Source organism: Oryx dammah, unplaced genomic scaffold, assembly GCF_014754425.2.
Source record: "Oryx dammah isolate SB20612 unplaced genomic scaffold, SCBI_Odam_1.1 HiC_scaffold_29, whole genome shotgun sequence".
Classification (NCBI taxonomy): domain Eukaryota; kingdom Metazoa; phylum Chordata; class Mammalia; order Artiodactyla; family Bovidae; genus Oryx; species Oryx dammah.
Genome location: NW_024070213.1, coordinates 90341750 through 90357654, shown reverse-complemented (window position 1 = coordinate 90357654; position 15905 = coordinate 90341750). Strand labels below are relative to the sequence as shown.

Below are 15905 nucleotides of genomic sequence, written 5' to 3'. Positions count from 1 at the left end.
CCATCAACACCCACCCCTCCTTCCCTGGGATAGCGCCTTGCCTACCTGTGCTTGGCTGTCTCCTGAGGACCTGTGCACATAGGGGAGAAAGGTTGAGGATGTGGGAGTAGGGGACGAGAGGAGAGGGGGAAAAGCAGAAGAAGAAAGTGAAAGAAGCTCTAGAGGAAACCACAGGGCCTGTAGGGAAGGAGGGGTCATTGCTGTGGCAACGCCGGTTGTGGGGGAAGGGCAAGAGGTCTGAGAGCCAGAGCCTGGCTGAAGCCCACCCAGAGGAGGACCCCCTTCTCCCCAGTTGCTCCTCTGGCAGCTACACCCCTCCCACCTACTTGATGCTCACTGAACACCCTGCCAGGAGATGGGCTCTGTGGTCCCTGCACAGTAGAGGAGACAGACCTGTGAATGGACATCACGTGCAGTTCCTTCTTAAAACTGCCTGTGGTCAACTGCGGGCCTCGACCTCTTTTCCCGGCAGCCTCGTCCTTGCCCGACTCCAGCTGCCATGCGGGTGCTCATTTTTGCCCAGTTCACTTCTGCCACCCCCATCCCAGGCTCCACCACTGTTTGACTCCTTGGACTCCCAACCTCATCCTTTGAGCCTGGCCTTGTGCCAGTGTCTCCCAACTTTCCAGCATCTGGATCTTGAATTTTTCCTTCTTCCATTGCTATTACTTCTCACCCATCAATTCTCACTCTTATCCAGCCCCTGGTAAGTGCCACATTCTCCACTAAACAATGCTACAAATAATCTCATTTCAGTCTCACAGCAATCATATAAGTTTCACTTGACAGATGAAGCAGCCACAGGAAGGGTAAGTCAGTAGCTGGGGGCCCCATTACTGGTAAATGACAGAGCCAGGGATCTGAACTTGGGCAGTTTGGCTCCAGAGTCAATGTAGTTAAGCACCCACTCTAAGACAGTGGGTGCCAGGTTTTCAGAAAGAACAATAGTCATTAACTTCCCCCTGCTACAGTACTTACTGCCTCCATATTTCTTCCTTCCCGTCATGTTCCTATATGAGGAAGTAGAGAGATCATCAATTTGGGAGGCAGGCGGACCTGGATTTAAATCCAGACCAGTTAGTTGGCTAACTCTGTGATCTCGGGCAAAATTCTTTACCTTGTACTTCTAAGCCTCTACGTCTGTAAAATTAGGGGGCTGGGGGAAGTTTCACACCTATGTCATGAGGTTCTTGTGAGAATGAATTATAACATTATGATGATATATCCAGCGCACAATAGGTATCCAGTAGATGAGCTTCCTTCTTCCAGATCCCTGTGTCACCAACTCCCTTGACCCGTTTTCACCCTTATCTGCTCCGTCGTCTCCTAGATCAGTCACCCCCACCACCCCAAGTCTCCCCCACCCCGGGGTGTGTCACTTCCTCCTCTGCAGCCTCCCAGATCAGTACACAAAGGCTGCTGCTGCTGCCGGAGGAAGGGCTGCTCCGCACGCAAGCACGCACCTGTGAGTACCAGGGCACCAGCCCTTCTGCCTCCTCTCGCTACCCACCCAGGCCCCACCTGGTTGCACGCAGCCTCCTGGGAAGAGGGCCTTGGCCTGAAGACACCCAGGGTTCAGCTGAGTCTTGAGAAGGGCTCTGAAATATCTGCATTCCCAAGATCTCCTGTTCCTTTCCCCTCACAAACCCTCCCTCCCCCCACCCATCTCTCGGGTTGGTTTCCCAAGAGTGGGACTGAAGACAAGAAAAGGAGGGTGGGGATGTATGAGCCCATCATTTGCTTTACAGCTATGTGTCAAGGACTAATACAAGGTAAGGTTCTCCCTATATTACTCCCCAGCCGCTACGCCTGCTGCCTAATGCTTTGTGCTCCCCTCAGGCCTCCTCCCCTTGGGCAGATCCCACACTCCTTGGACGACAGTGGCTCAGTAGCTCAGTTCTATCTCCTCCTGGTGACGCTGAGTGGGCAGCAGAGTTTCCTCCTGACTTGGGAGTCCTGGATGGGTAGGGAGGATGCCCTCTTTCTCAGCTGCTGCGGGAGCAATAGGGTATTGGAGTCAGAATTAAGTCCGGGAAAACGGACAACCCAGAGGGAGCGAAGGGAAGATCAAAGAAGACCCCAAGGAAAGAGAAAGGGGATTAGGTAGAGCCTATGGGGACTGGTGCAGAAAAGGTGAAACTTTCCATGAAGATGGGGCCTGGGTTGGAGGGGGCAAAGCAGCATGCAAAGTGAGAGCCCTGGTCGGCTTCAGTCCCTGCCTCTGCTCAAGTTCGCTGGGGACCCTGGGCAAGTCACTCACCACTTCTGGGATTCAGGTTTCCATCTGTGAAAAAACGGGGTAGAAATAGATTTCTCCATTCTATGTTTAGGATTAGAGGAGGAATGGAAGTAAAATGAAGAACTGTAAAGAAGTGGAGAAGAGAAAAGCAGACTAGAGGTGTAATCAGATTTCTGAATAGGAAGGGGAGAGAAAGGGAAAGACAGATTAAGATACAATTGGTGGCAAGTCCTGCATCCCAAGGAGAGGGGAAGGGGGTTTGGGGACATGTCTAGGGCCCCATTTAGGGGAGATGAGCAACTCCTGGGGAACCAGTGTGGCCCAGAGCCCCACCTGTGAGAGATGAGTCAAAACGCTGTTCGTGCTGTAGCATCCCCAGCCTGGGCAACCACAGGCGAGCCGAGCCAGCAAGCCTGAGGTTAAGTGGAGGATGAGCCCTGGGCTGGTCTCCCTCGCAGAGGGTGGAGGCTCTGTTAAATATATATATACTACGCCTGAAGTCACAGGTGGTGGGGAGCAGGACGGGGGCGGTCAGCGGCTTGACACCCCACCCCTTCCCCACACCCCATGTCGAGTGTCTGGTACTGAGTCTCAGCTCAGGCTGAGAAGGATGTTGATGCTTCCTGAAAGAGTGAGCTGACATTTCAAATGCACCGCTGATGGTTGTGGGAACTGTTGCAGCCCTTCAGGAGGTCACGTCGGTTAGGCCCGCACTGCTCACCAGTATTACAAATGATTCCTATTTATTAGCCCTACAAATCCTCTTCCAGGGTTTATCCTATTTAATACAACATACACACCTGTGAAGTGATAAATCCAGGAATTTTCACTGCAGTATTGTTTATAATAGTGAACAATTAGAAACAACATAAATTCTCATCACAAAGATTAAATACAACATGACATATCCGTGCAATGGAAATCTACAGAACAAGGGAATTCTTTATTTCTTGGGTAGTGGGAACTGCAAGAAAAGTGAAACTGAGGAAGATGCAAAACTGGGTGCAAAGTATTCTAGCATTTGCGGAATTCCATCATTTGATTCTATCACTTGAAGACTATATATATGTTCATGTTAGTTTGTATATACACTAAAAATCTCTTGAAAGATGACAAGAAACAAAAAATGCTAATAAATGATGGTTATTTGCTTGGTGTAAGTGTGGAAACTGGGGTGGATTGGGAATAGGAGAGGACACTTCTCATGATCTTAACTTTGATTTTTAACGTTGTGCTAAAATACACATCAAATCGATCATTTAAACCATTTTAAGTGTATAATTCAGTGGCATTAGGTACATTCACAATGCTGTGTAACCATCATTGTTATCTAGTTCCAGAACTTTCTCTTCACTCCACAAGGAAAGTGCCCATTAAGCAGTCACTTCTCATCCTCCCCTCCTCCCCAACTGTCAGCAATCACTAAGCCACTTTCTGTCTCTATGGAGTTGTCTAGTTGGGCTGCTGCTGCTGCTGCTAAGTCACTTCAGTCGTGTCTGACTCTGTGTGACCCCATAGACGGCAGCCCACCAGGCTCTGCCGTCCCTGGGATTCTCCAGGCAAGAACACTGGAGTGGGTTGCCATTGCCTTCTCCAATGCATGAAAGTGAAAAGTGAAAGGGAAGTCACTCAGTCGTGTCTGACTCTTAGCGACCCCATGGACTGCAGCTTACCAGGCTCCTCCGTCCATGGGATTCTCCAGGCAAGAGTGCTGGAGTGGGGTGCCATTGCCTTCTCCCTAGTTGGGCTAGTTCATATAAATGGAGGTGTATAATGTGTACTTGTCCGTGACTAGTTTTTTTCACTGAACATCGTGTTTTCAAGGTTCATCCATGTTGTAGCATGTATCAATACTTCATTCTTTTTTATGGCCAATTAAAATTTCATTGTATGGTATGCCATATTTTACCCATTCATCAGGTAGGCATTTCTGGTGGGCATTCATCAGGTGGGTTGTTTCTGCCTTTCAGCTATTGTAAATGGTACTGCAATGAAGAGTCCTGCACAAGTCTGTGTTTGCTTAAACATCTGTTTTCAGTTCTTTTAGGGATATCCTTAGGGGTAGAATTGTCAAGTGCCAGGGTGATTCTGTGCTTTAACTTCATAAAGAATCACCAAACTGTTTTCCACAGTTGCTTTACCATTTTACATTCCCACCAGCAATATATGAAGGTTCCATCTTCTCTGCATTCTCATCTACGCTTGTTTTCTTTTTTTTTTTTTTAAGTCTAGCCATCTTAGTGGGTGTGAAGTGGTATCTCACTGTGGTTTTGATTTGCATTTCCCTGAAGGCTAATCATGTTGAGCATTTTTTAATCTGTTGCTAGTCACTCTTATCAATCCTCTTTAAAGAAACATCTAAGTCCCTTGCTTATTTTAAAAGTAGGTTGTTTTTCTCTTTCTTGGTGAGGTGTAAGAGTTCTTTATATATTCTGGATACTTGACAGATAGGTGATTTGCAAATATTTTCTCCCATCCTGTGGTCTGTCTCTTCACTTTCTTGATAATGTCCTTTAAAGCACAAAAGTTTAAAATTTTGAAGTTCAGTTTATCTAGCTCCTTTTGTTGCTTGTGCTTTTGATGTCACAGCTAAGAATCCATTGTCAAGTCCCAAATTGTGAAGATTTACCCCTATATTTTTTTCTAGGAGTTTATAGTTTATCAACTTATACTTAGGTCTTTGGTCCATTTTCAGTTAATTTTTGTGTATGTTGTGAGGTAGAAGTCCAACTTTATTCTTTTAAATGTGGATATCCAGTCAGTCTAGCACCTTTTGCTGAAGACTTCTTTCTGTATTGAATGGTTTGGCATCTTTGTTGAAAATCAATTGGCCATAAAGGGATGGACTTGTATATTTCTTTATTTATTTAATGCTTTTGGCTGTGTTGGGTCTTCCTTGCTTTGCAAGGGCTCTCTCTAGTTGCTTTGAGCAGGGGCTACTCTGTTGCAGTGCATGGCCTTCTTATTGGGGTGGCTTCTCTTGTTGCAGGCACAGGCTTTAGGTACAGGGGCTTCAGGAGTTGCAGCACACTGGCTTGGTGGTTGCAGCCTGTGGGCTCTAGAGCTCAAGCACACGGGCTTAGTTGTCCCGTGGCACGTGGAATCGTCCTAGATCAGGGATCGAACTTGTGTCCCGAGCCAGATTCTTAACCAGCGTATCAACAGGCAAGTCTAGATTTGTATATTTCTGAACTCTCAATTCTATTCCATTGATCTCTTTGCCTGTCCTTATGCTGGTACTATGGGCTTCTCAGGTGGTTCAGTGGGTAAAGAATATGCCTGCAGTGCAGGAGATACAGGAGTTTGATCCTGTGTTGGAAGATCCCCTGGAGAAGGGCATGACAACATACTCCAGTGTTCTTGCCTAGAGAATCCCATGGACAGAGGAGCCTGGTGGGCTATAGTCCATAAAGTCGCAAAGAGTTGGACACGACTAAAGCTACTGAGCATGCATGCACGCATGCCAGTACCACACTGTCTTGAATACAGCAGCTTTGTAGTAAGTTTTGAAAGTGAGAAGTGTGAGTCTTCCAATTTTGTTCTTTTTCAAGATTGTTTTGGCTATTCGTGCAATGCTATATGAATGTTAGGATCAGCTTTTGCATTTCTATAAAAATGGCCATTGGGATGAACTTTTTGATTTTTGAAGTGTGATACTGAATTGCCTATTCAAATTTTAGTAAGTTACTGTTTTGTTTCGCGGCAGTGCTAGGTTTTCATTGCGGTGCGCAGGCTCTTCTTTGTTGCGGCAAGTAGGTGTTTCTCTACTTGCGATGCACAGGGGCCTCTCTAGTTGCAGCATGTGGGTCTTGTGACCTTGGGGCATGTGGGATCTTAGTTCTCCAATCAGGGATCAAACTTGCATCCCCTGCATTGGAAGGCGGATTCTTAACCACTGGACTACCTGGGAAGTCCCAATTAATAAGTTTTTAAAATTCTCAAATTTGCCTGGTCTTCCATACAGGTCATTCCAGGAATTACCCTGACTTCAAGCTCTTTCTCCAAAACTCTAGATCCCCTTTGTGCAATGTACAATAAAGAGAAAAATTTACCAACTCTGGCCTTCTTTTCTTCATTATCTCAGACTTTTAGACAGCTCTTCTTAAGGTCTAATTGTGATTCCTCTTGCTGTCATGTTGGTCAATTACAGCTGATTTCCCTGCCTTTTTCGCATACTCCCTCATCTGCTCCAGCATTCTTTCCTCTCATTCCTAATCCCTGACTTCCCACCGTCCCTGATTTAGAGCCCCTGGCCCTCTTCCTTTAGAATCCATGGTTATGAAAGCTACAAGGAATGTCAGATTATTTTTTTTTCAGCTCACTTACTTTAAGTTATGGAAACTAAGGCTCAGAGAGAAAGTTTGACTTGACACCAGCCAGTGAGTGACTGAGACTGGATCAGACCTGGTCCATTTCCTCTCTGTTCTGTTCTCTTTCCACTATAGCTTGGAACTGGTGAAGAGCCCTGTGTGCAGACCTTCCTGCACCCATGTCCCCTCTCCAGACTCTTGCTTAGGCCATTTTGCCCACTCTGGCCTCATAAAGTCTGCACACGGGAGGGACAGGTCTTTTCCAAGGCTCCTACCCCAGCCTGGGACGTGCCCTTTCCTGCCATTTTGAAGAAACTGCTGAATCCACAGGGGGAAGTGAAACTATGGGGGGAGATAAAGAGTTGGGGAAGAGTTTTGAGAGGGACAACCACAGGCTAAGTTTAGAGGACCAAGAGTTTGGGGGCCCTTCCTGAGGACCCACGTGACCCCCTTTATATCCTATTACAGACCATGGTGGCTTTGTCAATGGTCCTTGTTTTCCTGCTGGCCCTGAGCAGAGGTGAAAGTGAGTTGGACGCCAAGAGCTCATCCCCACAGGAGGCCACAGAGTGGAGGGATCACAATCTGTCCCTGCCAGGGTCCTGCCAGCCAGCTCCCTCCTGTCAAAAGTGCATCCTCTCACACCCGAGCTGTGCCTGGTGCAAGCAACTGGTAAAGATGGACCTGTGACCTCTGAACTGTGTGTGTGTGTGTGCAACCTGGATATACAAGTATGATTGTGTGGGTATATGTGTGGCTTTCTGGGTACGCTCTAGTCCTGTATATGACTGAGTCTGTGCACATATGACTTCTGTCTATCTATGATCGTATATGTGTGGGCACACACATGCATGCAAGAGTCCTCTGCATACATGTTTGTCTGCATCCGTGTATCTGTGTATATATGGAGAAGACTTGTGACCTTAAACTTTGAGGAAGCATGTTCTTACTGAACTCTTGTTTGTGTATAGTGAGAGGGATCTTTTGTGGGTATATCCATGAGAAAGTGTATTTGTCAGCTTGGGGCTGTCAAAATACCATAGACTGGGGGGGCTTAAGTGACAGGAATTTATTTCACAAACAAATTGATTGAGGATGTGAAATCCCAGATCAAGGTGGTAGCTGATTCAGTTCCTAGTGAGAGCTCTCTTCCTGGCTTGCCGAGGGGCTGCAGACAAGCTCTCTGGTGTTTCTTCTTATAGGGATCTAATCAATAGATCATGAGGGCTCTACTTGCATGACCTCATCTAACCTTAATTTATTCTCTAAGGCCCCAACTCCACATACTATCATGTTGGGGGTCAGTCCACTGCAAAAAGTGTGTGATTGGGTTTCTGGATCTGGGTTGGAGGTAGAGGTGTGTTCCTGGGTACGCAGCAGCCTATGACTGGGAGGGTAGGCTGGAAGGAGCTGGAAGCCTATGGGCTTTGGGGCAAAGGCTTGAACTACCTAAGTGGCAAGAAGGATGTGGGGGGTGGGGGAGAGGGTGTCTCCCTGGCTGGTCAAACAAAGCTGTTCTTTGTTCATGCCTTAAAGAGACAGGGCTCTGGTGTCGCAGAGCACAAGGGGTGCCTGAGCTGGGGGGATGGGGCAGAACTGTCTCACAGGAAATGGGGAGTTAGATGAGATAAGAAATGCGGGCACACTCATGGGAAGACAGCTCCAGAGCTGGGGGGTCCAGGAGAAAGGCACATAGTGAATCGGGGAGGCCTGGAAGGGGAAGACAGAGTCAGCGGGAGGCAGCGAGCAGAGATGCCAGGCCAGAGGAGCCAGGCAGGGGCTCTTGGGCCAGCTGGGTACGTGTCAGTCTCCTCCAGTCCCCAGACCAGAGCCTGGCTGGCACCTGGGCCAGCTGAGAAGCTGCTCTAACCATTTCCTTCCCCTGTGGCTCCCCAGCCAGTCCCGGGGTACCAGACACACTGAGGGGAAGCGGGTATTCTCTTCTGTCCCTATCATTTCCCTTCCCAGGAACTGTCTTAATCTGACCCCCTTCCCATTTTGGCCTGAGTTTGCAGGGGGGGTTGGACTAGGAAGACAAGTTCTTCCTTTTTTAATAGTAGTGAGGTCCCTAAGATCTCTGTCCTGCTGGGGGAGGTGAGAGGTAGGTATCTGGCGGAAAGGGGGTGTCGAGGTAAGGGTAGGAGAAGGGGGATGCTGTAGGAAGTGGGCTCTGGACAAGGAGGGTAGCTGTGGAAGGAAGGGAGGGGAGAGAATTGGGGGTGGGTGCAGGGCTCAGGGAGTTGCCTGACAGAGGAGGGCTTGGAAGTGGCCAGGATGGCAGGGTGGTTCTGGGAGCCGGGCTGAGGGTTTCGGGGATCAGGGTTCCACACGGGCCTCCCCTTACCGCGCAGAACTTCACGGCGTCCGGGGAGGCGGAGGCGCGGCGCTGTGCTCGGCGAGAAGAGCTGCTGGCCCGGGGCTGCCATCCGGGGGAGCTGGAGGAGCCCCGCGGCCGGCAGGAGGTGCTGCAGGACGACCCGCTCAGCCAGGGCACCCGCGGCGAGGGGGCTACCCAGCTGGCGCCGCAGCGGGTCCGGGTCACCCTGCGGCCAGGTGAGTTAGGGGGTGGTGGGCAGTCAGGCCGGGGGCTGGGATTCTACCGCGCCCCGCTGACCTCCCCACCACCTCCACCCGCAGGGGAGCCCCAGCAGCTCCGGGTCCGCTTCCTTCGAGCGGAGGGATACCCCGTGGACCTGTACTACCTTATGGACCTGAGCTACTCCATGAAGGACGACCTGGAGCGCGTGCGACAGCTCGGGCATGCGCTGCTGGTGCGGTTGCAGGAGGTCACTGACTCCGTGCGCATCGGTAAGCCCCGCGGAGCCGGGCCGCTCCTGCCTGCCCTCTGCCTCTAACCAGTCGCACCCCAGCCTCTGCCAATGCCTAGGACACACAAGGGCCTCACCTGCCCTCTCCTGCCCACCCCCCACACTCCAATAAAGTAATCGAGAAGATTCCCTGGAGAAGGGATAGGCTACCCACTCCAGTAGTCCTGGGCTTCCGTGGTGGCTCAGACAAAAAGAATCCACCTGCAATTAGGAACACCTGGGTTCGATCCCTGGGTTGGGAAGATTCCCTGGAGGAGGGCATGGCGACCCACTTGTTATTCTTGCCTGGAGAATCCCATGGACAGAGGAGCCTGGCAGGCTCCAGTCTATAGGGTCGCAAAGAATTGGACACCACTGAGTGACTAAACACAGGACAAGAAAGTAAAGCAAGGGTTTATTTAAGTGAAAGCGTGCTCTCAAGGGGAGAGAGAGCAGGCAGACTCAGGTGAGAGGCTGCCCTGAGTCGCTTTTTTCCTGCAAGCCGGTTACCCGGGGCGTAGAAATGAAGCGTCGGAACATTCGTGGCCTCTCCTGGTTTCTAACAGACCTGGCCAGGCCACGGGTTCCTGATATCTATCCCCAGAGACATCTTCTAGTTCAGAGCTAGGGGAGCTTTAAGAGTCGGTCCTGTAGGACCCCTCATTTTACTGGAAGGGTAACTGAAGCCCCAAATCTGGAGAGACTGTGTTCGGACAGCTCCCAGCATCAGACGTACCACCTGGACACTCCCGATGCCTCATCTCCTGGCCAAGGTCTAAATGCACCATCCCTGCTACACCTTCTGCTCGAATCCCTCTGTTCACCATCCCCTGGGTCGTCTTCTGCTGCTGCTGCCGTTACTACACTGCACACTCGAGCCTTCTTTAGCTTCCACCACACCCCTGCCACCATCATGTCCTCCTCCTCATATCCATTCCCCACTTCCCGGAGCCTGTGCACTCTCCCCTTTGCCCCTGCTGCGTCCTGGGTCCCTGGCCCTTTAGGAGCACCCTCTCCCATTAGCTCCTCTGTGACTGTACCCCACCCGAGTTCTTGGGGACTCTATTCCTGAGTCCTCAGCAGTGGCCCCCCCCACATCCAGTGATGTCTGGCACTACCTTCATGACTCCTCCCAGGCTTTGGCTCCTTCGTGGACAAAACGGTGCTGCCCTTCGTGAGCACAGTGCCCTCCAAGCTTCGCCACCCCTGCCCCTCCCGGCTGGAGAGCTGCCAGTCACCCTTCAGTTTTCACCATGTGCTGTCCCTCACTGGGGATGCAAAGGCCTTCGAGCGGGAGGTGGGACGCCAGAACGTGTCCGGCAACCTGGACTCGCCTGAAGGTGGCTTTGATGCCATTCTGCAGGCTGCCCTCTGCCAGGTGAGGGGATGGGGAGGGTCTTTGAGTTGGATGAGCTGGTTGGAGCCAAGAAGGGCACCTGTGGTTAGTCAGTGCACAGTTCTAGGGGGGTGCCCTTTGTACTATAGTCCCTATAGTTTGCACATTTGACAATTTCCTGGTGGATTGGAGTGAAATATCTAGAGAAAGAGGCATACTTTCCTAATTTACAAGGCCTCCACTAGCAGCAACCCTATTCGGGGAGAAGCAAGGAGCTGGAGACAGGGCGATGGACAAACTGAGTCAGAATGAGGCTGGCCAAATCCTTGGCTAGGAGAGCTGGTGGGGGTAGCTCAAAGGCCCTCCATGCTCAGGTGCACAGCCTACCACCCACCCCTCTCCAGAAGCAGATTGGCTGGAGAAATGTGTCCCGTCTGCTGGTGTTCACGTCAGATGACACATTCCACACAGCTGGGGATGGCAAGCTGGGCGGCATCTTCATGCCCAGTGACGGGCACTGCCACTTGGACAGCAATGGCCTCTACAGCCGCAGCCCAGAGTTTGTGAGTCACTACCCTTCCCCGCCCTCCCTGTGGGACCCACACCTCTTCTCCTCCCAGGACCTCTCCCTGTAGCCTCACTGTCCTTACGATGGCCACCCTGCCATCCTCCCCAGCAGCTCCTCCTCTCCATGTCCCTCCACTCCCCAGCCCCTCCCCTCCTTCTAGCTGGTGGAACCCTGGAGTTTCAGGGCACCTTGCATTCTGTGAGGGGGCCTGGGGTACTCACCTTGTCCCTACTCCTTGCTCCAGGACTACCCCTCCGTGGGTCAAGTAGCCCAGGCCCTCTCTGCGGCAAACATTCAGCCCATCTTTGCTGTCACCAGCGCCACACTGCCTGTCTACCGGGTAAGAGCTGTGTGAATGCCAAACCCTCCCATGCCCAGCCTTTCTCAGCTCCCTCAAAGGCCCATTTTCCTCTCCCAATATGCCCTTCTTCCAGAGTCCCCCCTCCATCCGCAAGCTTATTTCCTGAGAGTTGTGACCCACCATTTCCCTCAACTCCCCCCATCGCAGGAGCTGAGTAAGCTGATTCCCAAGTCTGCAGTGGGGGAGCTGAGTGAGGACTCCAGCAATGTGGTGCAGCTCATCATGGATGCTTATAATGTGAGGGCTGGTTGTGGGGGGGGTACTGGGGAAAATGGAAAGGGACCCCCAGGTAGGATGGCAGAGCCAAGAGGACAATCACCTGTTGGTATCACACCCCACAGCTCCTGCCTACAGTCTGTGTGTGTGGCCGTCATTAACAGCTCAGTCACTCAGTCTTGCACTCATTCATAAATCTTAAGTGCCTGATTTGTACAGAGCATGAAGCACTGCTCTGGGCAAGAAAGGGAATTAATATAGATTGAGTTTTTATTTCATGCCAAGCACCATCCCAAGTACACACTGTTTGATGTCTCATTTACTCCACTAAAACCCCTCCTTGCTTGGAAGCTATTATTCTAGTTTTATCCTTGGGGATACAGATGCAGGGAGGAGGCTAAGTGACTTGCCCAAGATCACACAGATAATAGATGCAAGGGCTGGCACTTGTCTATACATAAAGAATGTCATATCTGGAGATTGCCTTCACTATAAGCTTATCAATAATTCAGAGATATTCTTCACAGGAACCATAGAATTTTACAGGTAGACAGAACATAAAAATTCATGTTTCTTGGGGTTAGGTCTTATCTCCGCAACTCGACTGTAGGCTTCTTGATAACAAGAGACTGTGTTCTAAACCCATGGTGAAAAAATGTGAGACAATATCAAATTTCCCAGGACAAACTCAATTGAAAGAATCTGCAGACATGAGGTTTGAAAAAGCTAGCTACTACGTTTACAGTGCTGGCTAGCCTGAGCCCCACCAGGTCTTTGCCGCAGCGGCACTGAGATGCCGTGTTGGAAACCTCTGGACCCTGTGTTCTCGCTCAAGGTCATCCCAGGTCCTTCCTGCAGAAACTCCTCCTGACTGGGCAGAGCAGGAAGAGGCCCCAGGTGGGCTGAGGGCGGGGTTCCGGCAGGATGCGGAACAGCTGGAGAGGGCGTGAGCTGTAACCGGCCTTCACATGGTCACTCTCTCTCGCTCTTTCCCCAGAGCCTGTCATCCACTGTGACCCTCGAACACGACTCTCTTCTCCCTCCGGGGGTCCGCATCTCTTATGAATCTCAGTGCGGGGATTCTGAGAAGAGACTGGGTGAAGCTGCCGACTGGGGCCAGTGCAACCATGTCCGAATCAACCAGACGGTGAGAAGGAAGGGTGTGGGGTGGCGGGGCGGGGGTTGGAAATTGAGCAGGCAGGAGGGGATAGGGGGACAGGCCTGGGAAACAATGTAAAAAGCCTGAGGTATCCTCCACCTGTCCTTTCTGAGACACTTTAATGAGCAGCTTCCTCAAATGGTTCTAGGAGATGGGTGTTGGCAGGACCCTGTCCCTTCATTCCCTAAGTAGGGTTCTGGATGACCAATGGGTCTGCGGTGTGTGCATGCGCACAGGATCTTAGTATGAATCCCCCCTGCCTTGTCCTCAGGTGAATTTTTGGGTTACTTTCCAAGCTACCCGCTGCCTCCCAGAGCCTCATCTGCTGAGGTTCCGAGCCCGTGGCTTCTCTGAGGAGCTGACTGTGGAGCTGCACACACTGTGTGACTGTAACTGCAGTGACGCCCAGCTCCAGGCTCCTCACTGCAGTGATGGCCAGGGGCACCTCCAGTGTGGGGTGTGCAGGTGAGAGCCTACTTCCCTTCACCCATGTGGCTCCCCCGTACTCCTCCCACCTCATCCTCCATCCCTCCACCTGCGACTCTCTAGACCAAGACTCCACCCTCACTTCCACCTCCTGAAGCTTCTTCCCTCCACTGCAACTCGCCCTGCTCTTCTCCTCCTCAGAACTCCATTACAGTCCATGCTCCTCTCAGCCTCTACTCTCTCCAGCTATCTTGAGATCTTAGGTTTAGAGGGTTTGGGGAAAGGCAGGTCAAGACATGGTCAAATTTTCCTCTCTTCCCTTCCCCTCCCAGCTGTGTCCCCGGCCGCCTGGGTCGACTCTGTGAGTGTTCAGAGGCTGAGCTATCCTCCCCAGATCTGGAGTCTGGGTGCCGGGCCCCCAATGGCACAGGGCCCCTTTGCAGTGGGAGGGGACAGTGCCAGTGTGGACGCTGCACCTGCAGCGGGCAGAGCTCTGGACGTCTGTGCGAGTGTGACGATGCCAGCTGTGAACGACACGAGGGCATCCTCTGTGGAGGTACCTGGAGACTTGGGGAGAGGGCTGGGGTCAGAGTGGCCCCCCCAAGGGCCCTGAGGCTCTGGGAACTTCGTAAGGGCAGGAATGAGGCTGTGATGTAGGGGTTGGAGGTGGTCTGACACACTCGAGGGAAATGGATGCACAGGAGCAGATCAGCTCTAGGCAGCCCGTGATGGCATGTGGGGCCCAGTGGCTTTGGGGAGGATGGTTCTCACCCTCCACGTGTCCCTACCTCAGGCTTTGGCCGTTGCCAATGTGGAGTGTGCCACTGTCACGCCAACCGCACGGGCAGAGCATGTGAATGCAGTGGCGACACGGACAACTGCGTCAGTCCTGACGGAGGGCTCTGCAATGGGCACGGACACTGCAATTGCAACCGCTGCCAGTGCAACGACGGCTATTACGGTGCCGTCTGTGATCAATGCTCAGGCTGCAAGACACCATGTGAGACACACAGGTGAGCCCTCAGGCCTTGACCTTGGGAACTGGGCTCACTGAGCCCTTCCTGCCCACCTGCTCTTTCCGTGGGTGACAGCTGTCCAGCTGGTAACTTACTGGCACCCACTGGACAGGGACTGCGCAGAGTGCAAAGCCTTTAGGACTGGTCCCCTGGCCATGAACTGCAGCACAGCGTGTGCCCACACCAACATGACTCTGGTATTGACCGCAACCCTGGATGACAGCTGGTGTAAAGAGAGGACCCAGGACAACCAGCTCTTCTTCTTTCTGGCAGAGGATGAACCTGGAGGCAGAGTTGTGCTCACAGTGAGACCTCCAGAGGGTAAGTGGGGAGGGATACTGTGGACATGCCACATGAAGCCCTGCAAGTTTAATGGGTAGAGGGCCAGAACTCTGGAGGTGAAGATGCCAGGCAATCAGGCTGGGGACTGAAGCAGAGCTGTGAAGCAAGCAGAGTGCAGATGCTGGATCAAGTGGACCTGGCTGAGGCCCTGAGTGCTGGGATAACCCTGATCCTGTGGAAGTTCCCTTTGTTTTCAATGACAGGCAAGACTAGGGAGGTTGATGGAGCTGGACACATTGTGGGTGACGGGTGATCAATTCCTAGGCCCTGGCCCCCAGAAGTCCATTGTTTCTTCCCCATAGAGGGAGCAGACCACACCCAAATCATTGTGCTGGGCTGCGTGGGGGGCATCGTGGCGGTGGGACTGGGACTGGTCCTCGCTTACCGGCTCTCAGTGGAGATCTATGACCGCCGAGAATTCCATCGTTTTGAAAAGGAGCGGCAGCATCTCAACTGGAAGCAGGTTAGGAGGCTGCCTCCTCCCCGACTGGGTGGGGTTTTCCATGCTTCCCCTGGTTATAGGGGTTTTGCTTTCTGCTTCACCATCCCCAACTCCGCCCCATTCCTTCTACACACCCCACACCCCAGACCTGTGCCGCCTCTGCAGGCTTACCCTCGTTCCTCTGCTCATTTCCATCAGTTCCTGGGGTTCCTGCTGAAGTTTCTAGGCTGGTCTCTTAGACCTAGATAAAAGAGGAGTCCTGGGAGTTTTCCTCATCACTGGCAACTTCTTTCCACAGGACCACAATCCCCTCTACCAAAGCGCCATCACGACCACTGTCAACCCCCGCTTTCAAGAGGCAGACAGCCCCCTTCTCTGAAGTGGGGAGAGAAAATCACTGCAGGGCTCTTCTCTGGGACAGGAGTTGAGGCGTGGGGTGGATCAGGCTACAGCTTGGCAGGGGCATTGAAAGGGCAGCCTCCTGCTGCAAGCTTGCTTCCCTACCTACCTCACAAGGAGTGGGGGCTATCCCACCCAGGTCTACAATAAAGTCTTGACTGAGAGCACACCTGTCAGTTTGTTTTACCTCAGGCCAGGACATGTTGTGGAGCCTGGACCTCAGGAAAGCTCACGTGCATTCCTCCCCCTACCACCTGAGGGCAGGGTGAGGGAGTTTATCAAAC

General features: G+C 52.0%; 1 protein-coding gene across 3 annotated transcripts; it reads left to right on the top strand.

The window, feature by feature from the left end:
• Positions 1-1375: 1375 nt before the first annotated feature.
• Positions 1376-15790, top strand: ITGB7 (integrin subunit beta 7). Of its 3 annotated transcripts, XM_040234243.1 has the most exons (16): positions 1385-1465; positions 1840-1964; positions 7018-7221; positions 8901-9102; positions 9187-9357; positions 10493-10734; positions 11097-11255; positions 11505-11600; positions 11769-11858; positions 12835-12984; positions 13268-13461; positions 13755-13978; positions 14216-14435; positions 14551-14759; positions 15083-15243; positions 15521-15790. In XM_040234243.1, the coding sequence occupies exons 3-16, from the start codon at positions 7021-7023 to the stop codon at positions 15599-15601; spliced, it is 2400 nt and encodes a 799-aa protein (XP_040090177.1). In that variant the 5' UTR covers positions 1385-1465; positions 1840-1964; positions 7018-7020; the 3' UTR covers positions 15602-15790. The 3 variants fall into 3 exon arrangements, with proteins under 3 accessions (XP_040090175.1, XP_040090177.1, XP_040090178.1); XM_040234241.1 differs by lacking the exon at positions 1840-1964 and having other exon boundaries at positions 1376-1465; XM_040234244.1 differs by lacking the exons at positions 1385-1465; positions 1840-1964 and adding an exon at positions 1492-1772.
• Positions 15791-15905: the final 115 nt, after the last annotated feature.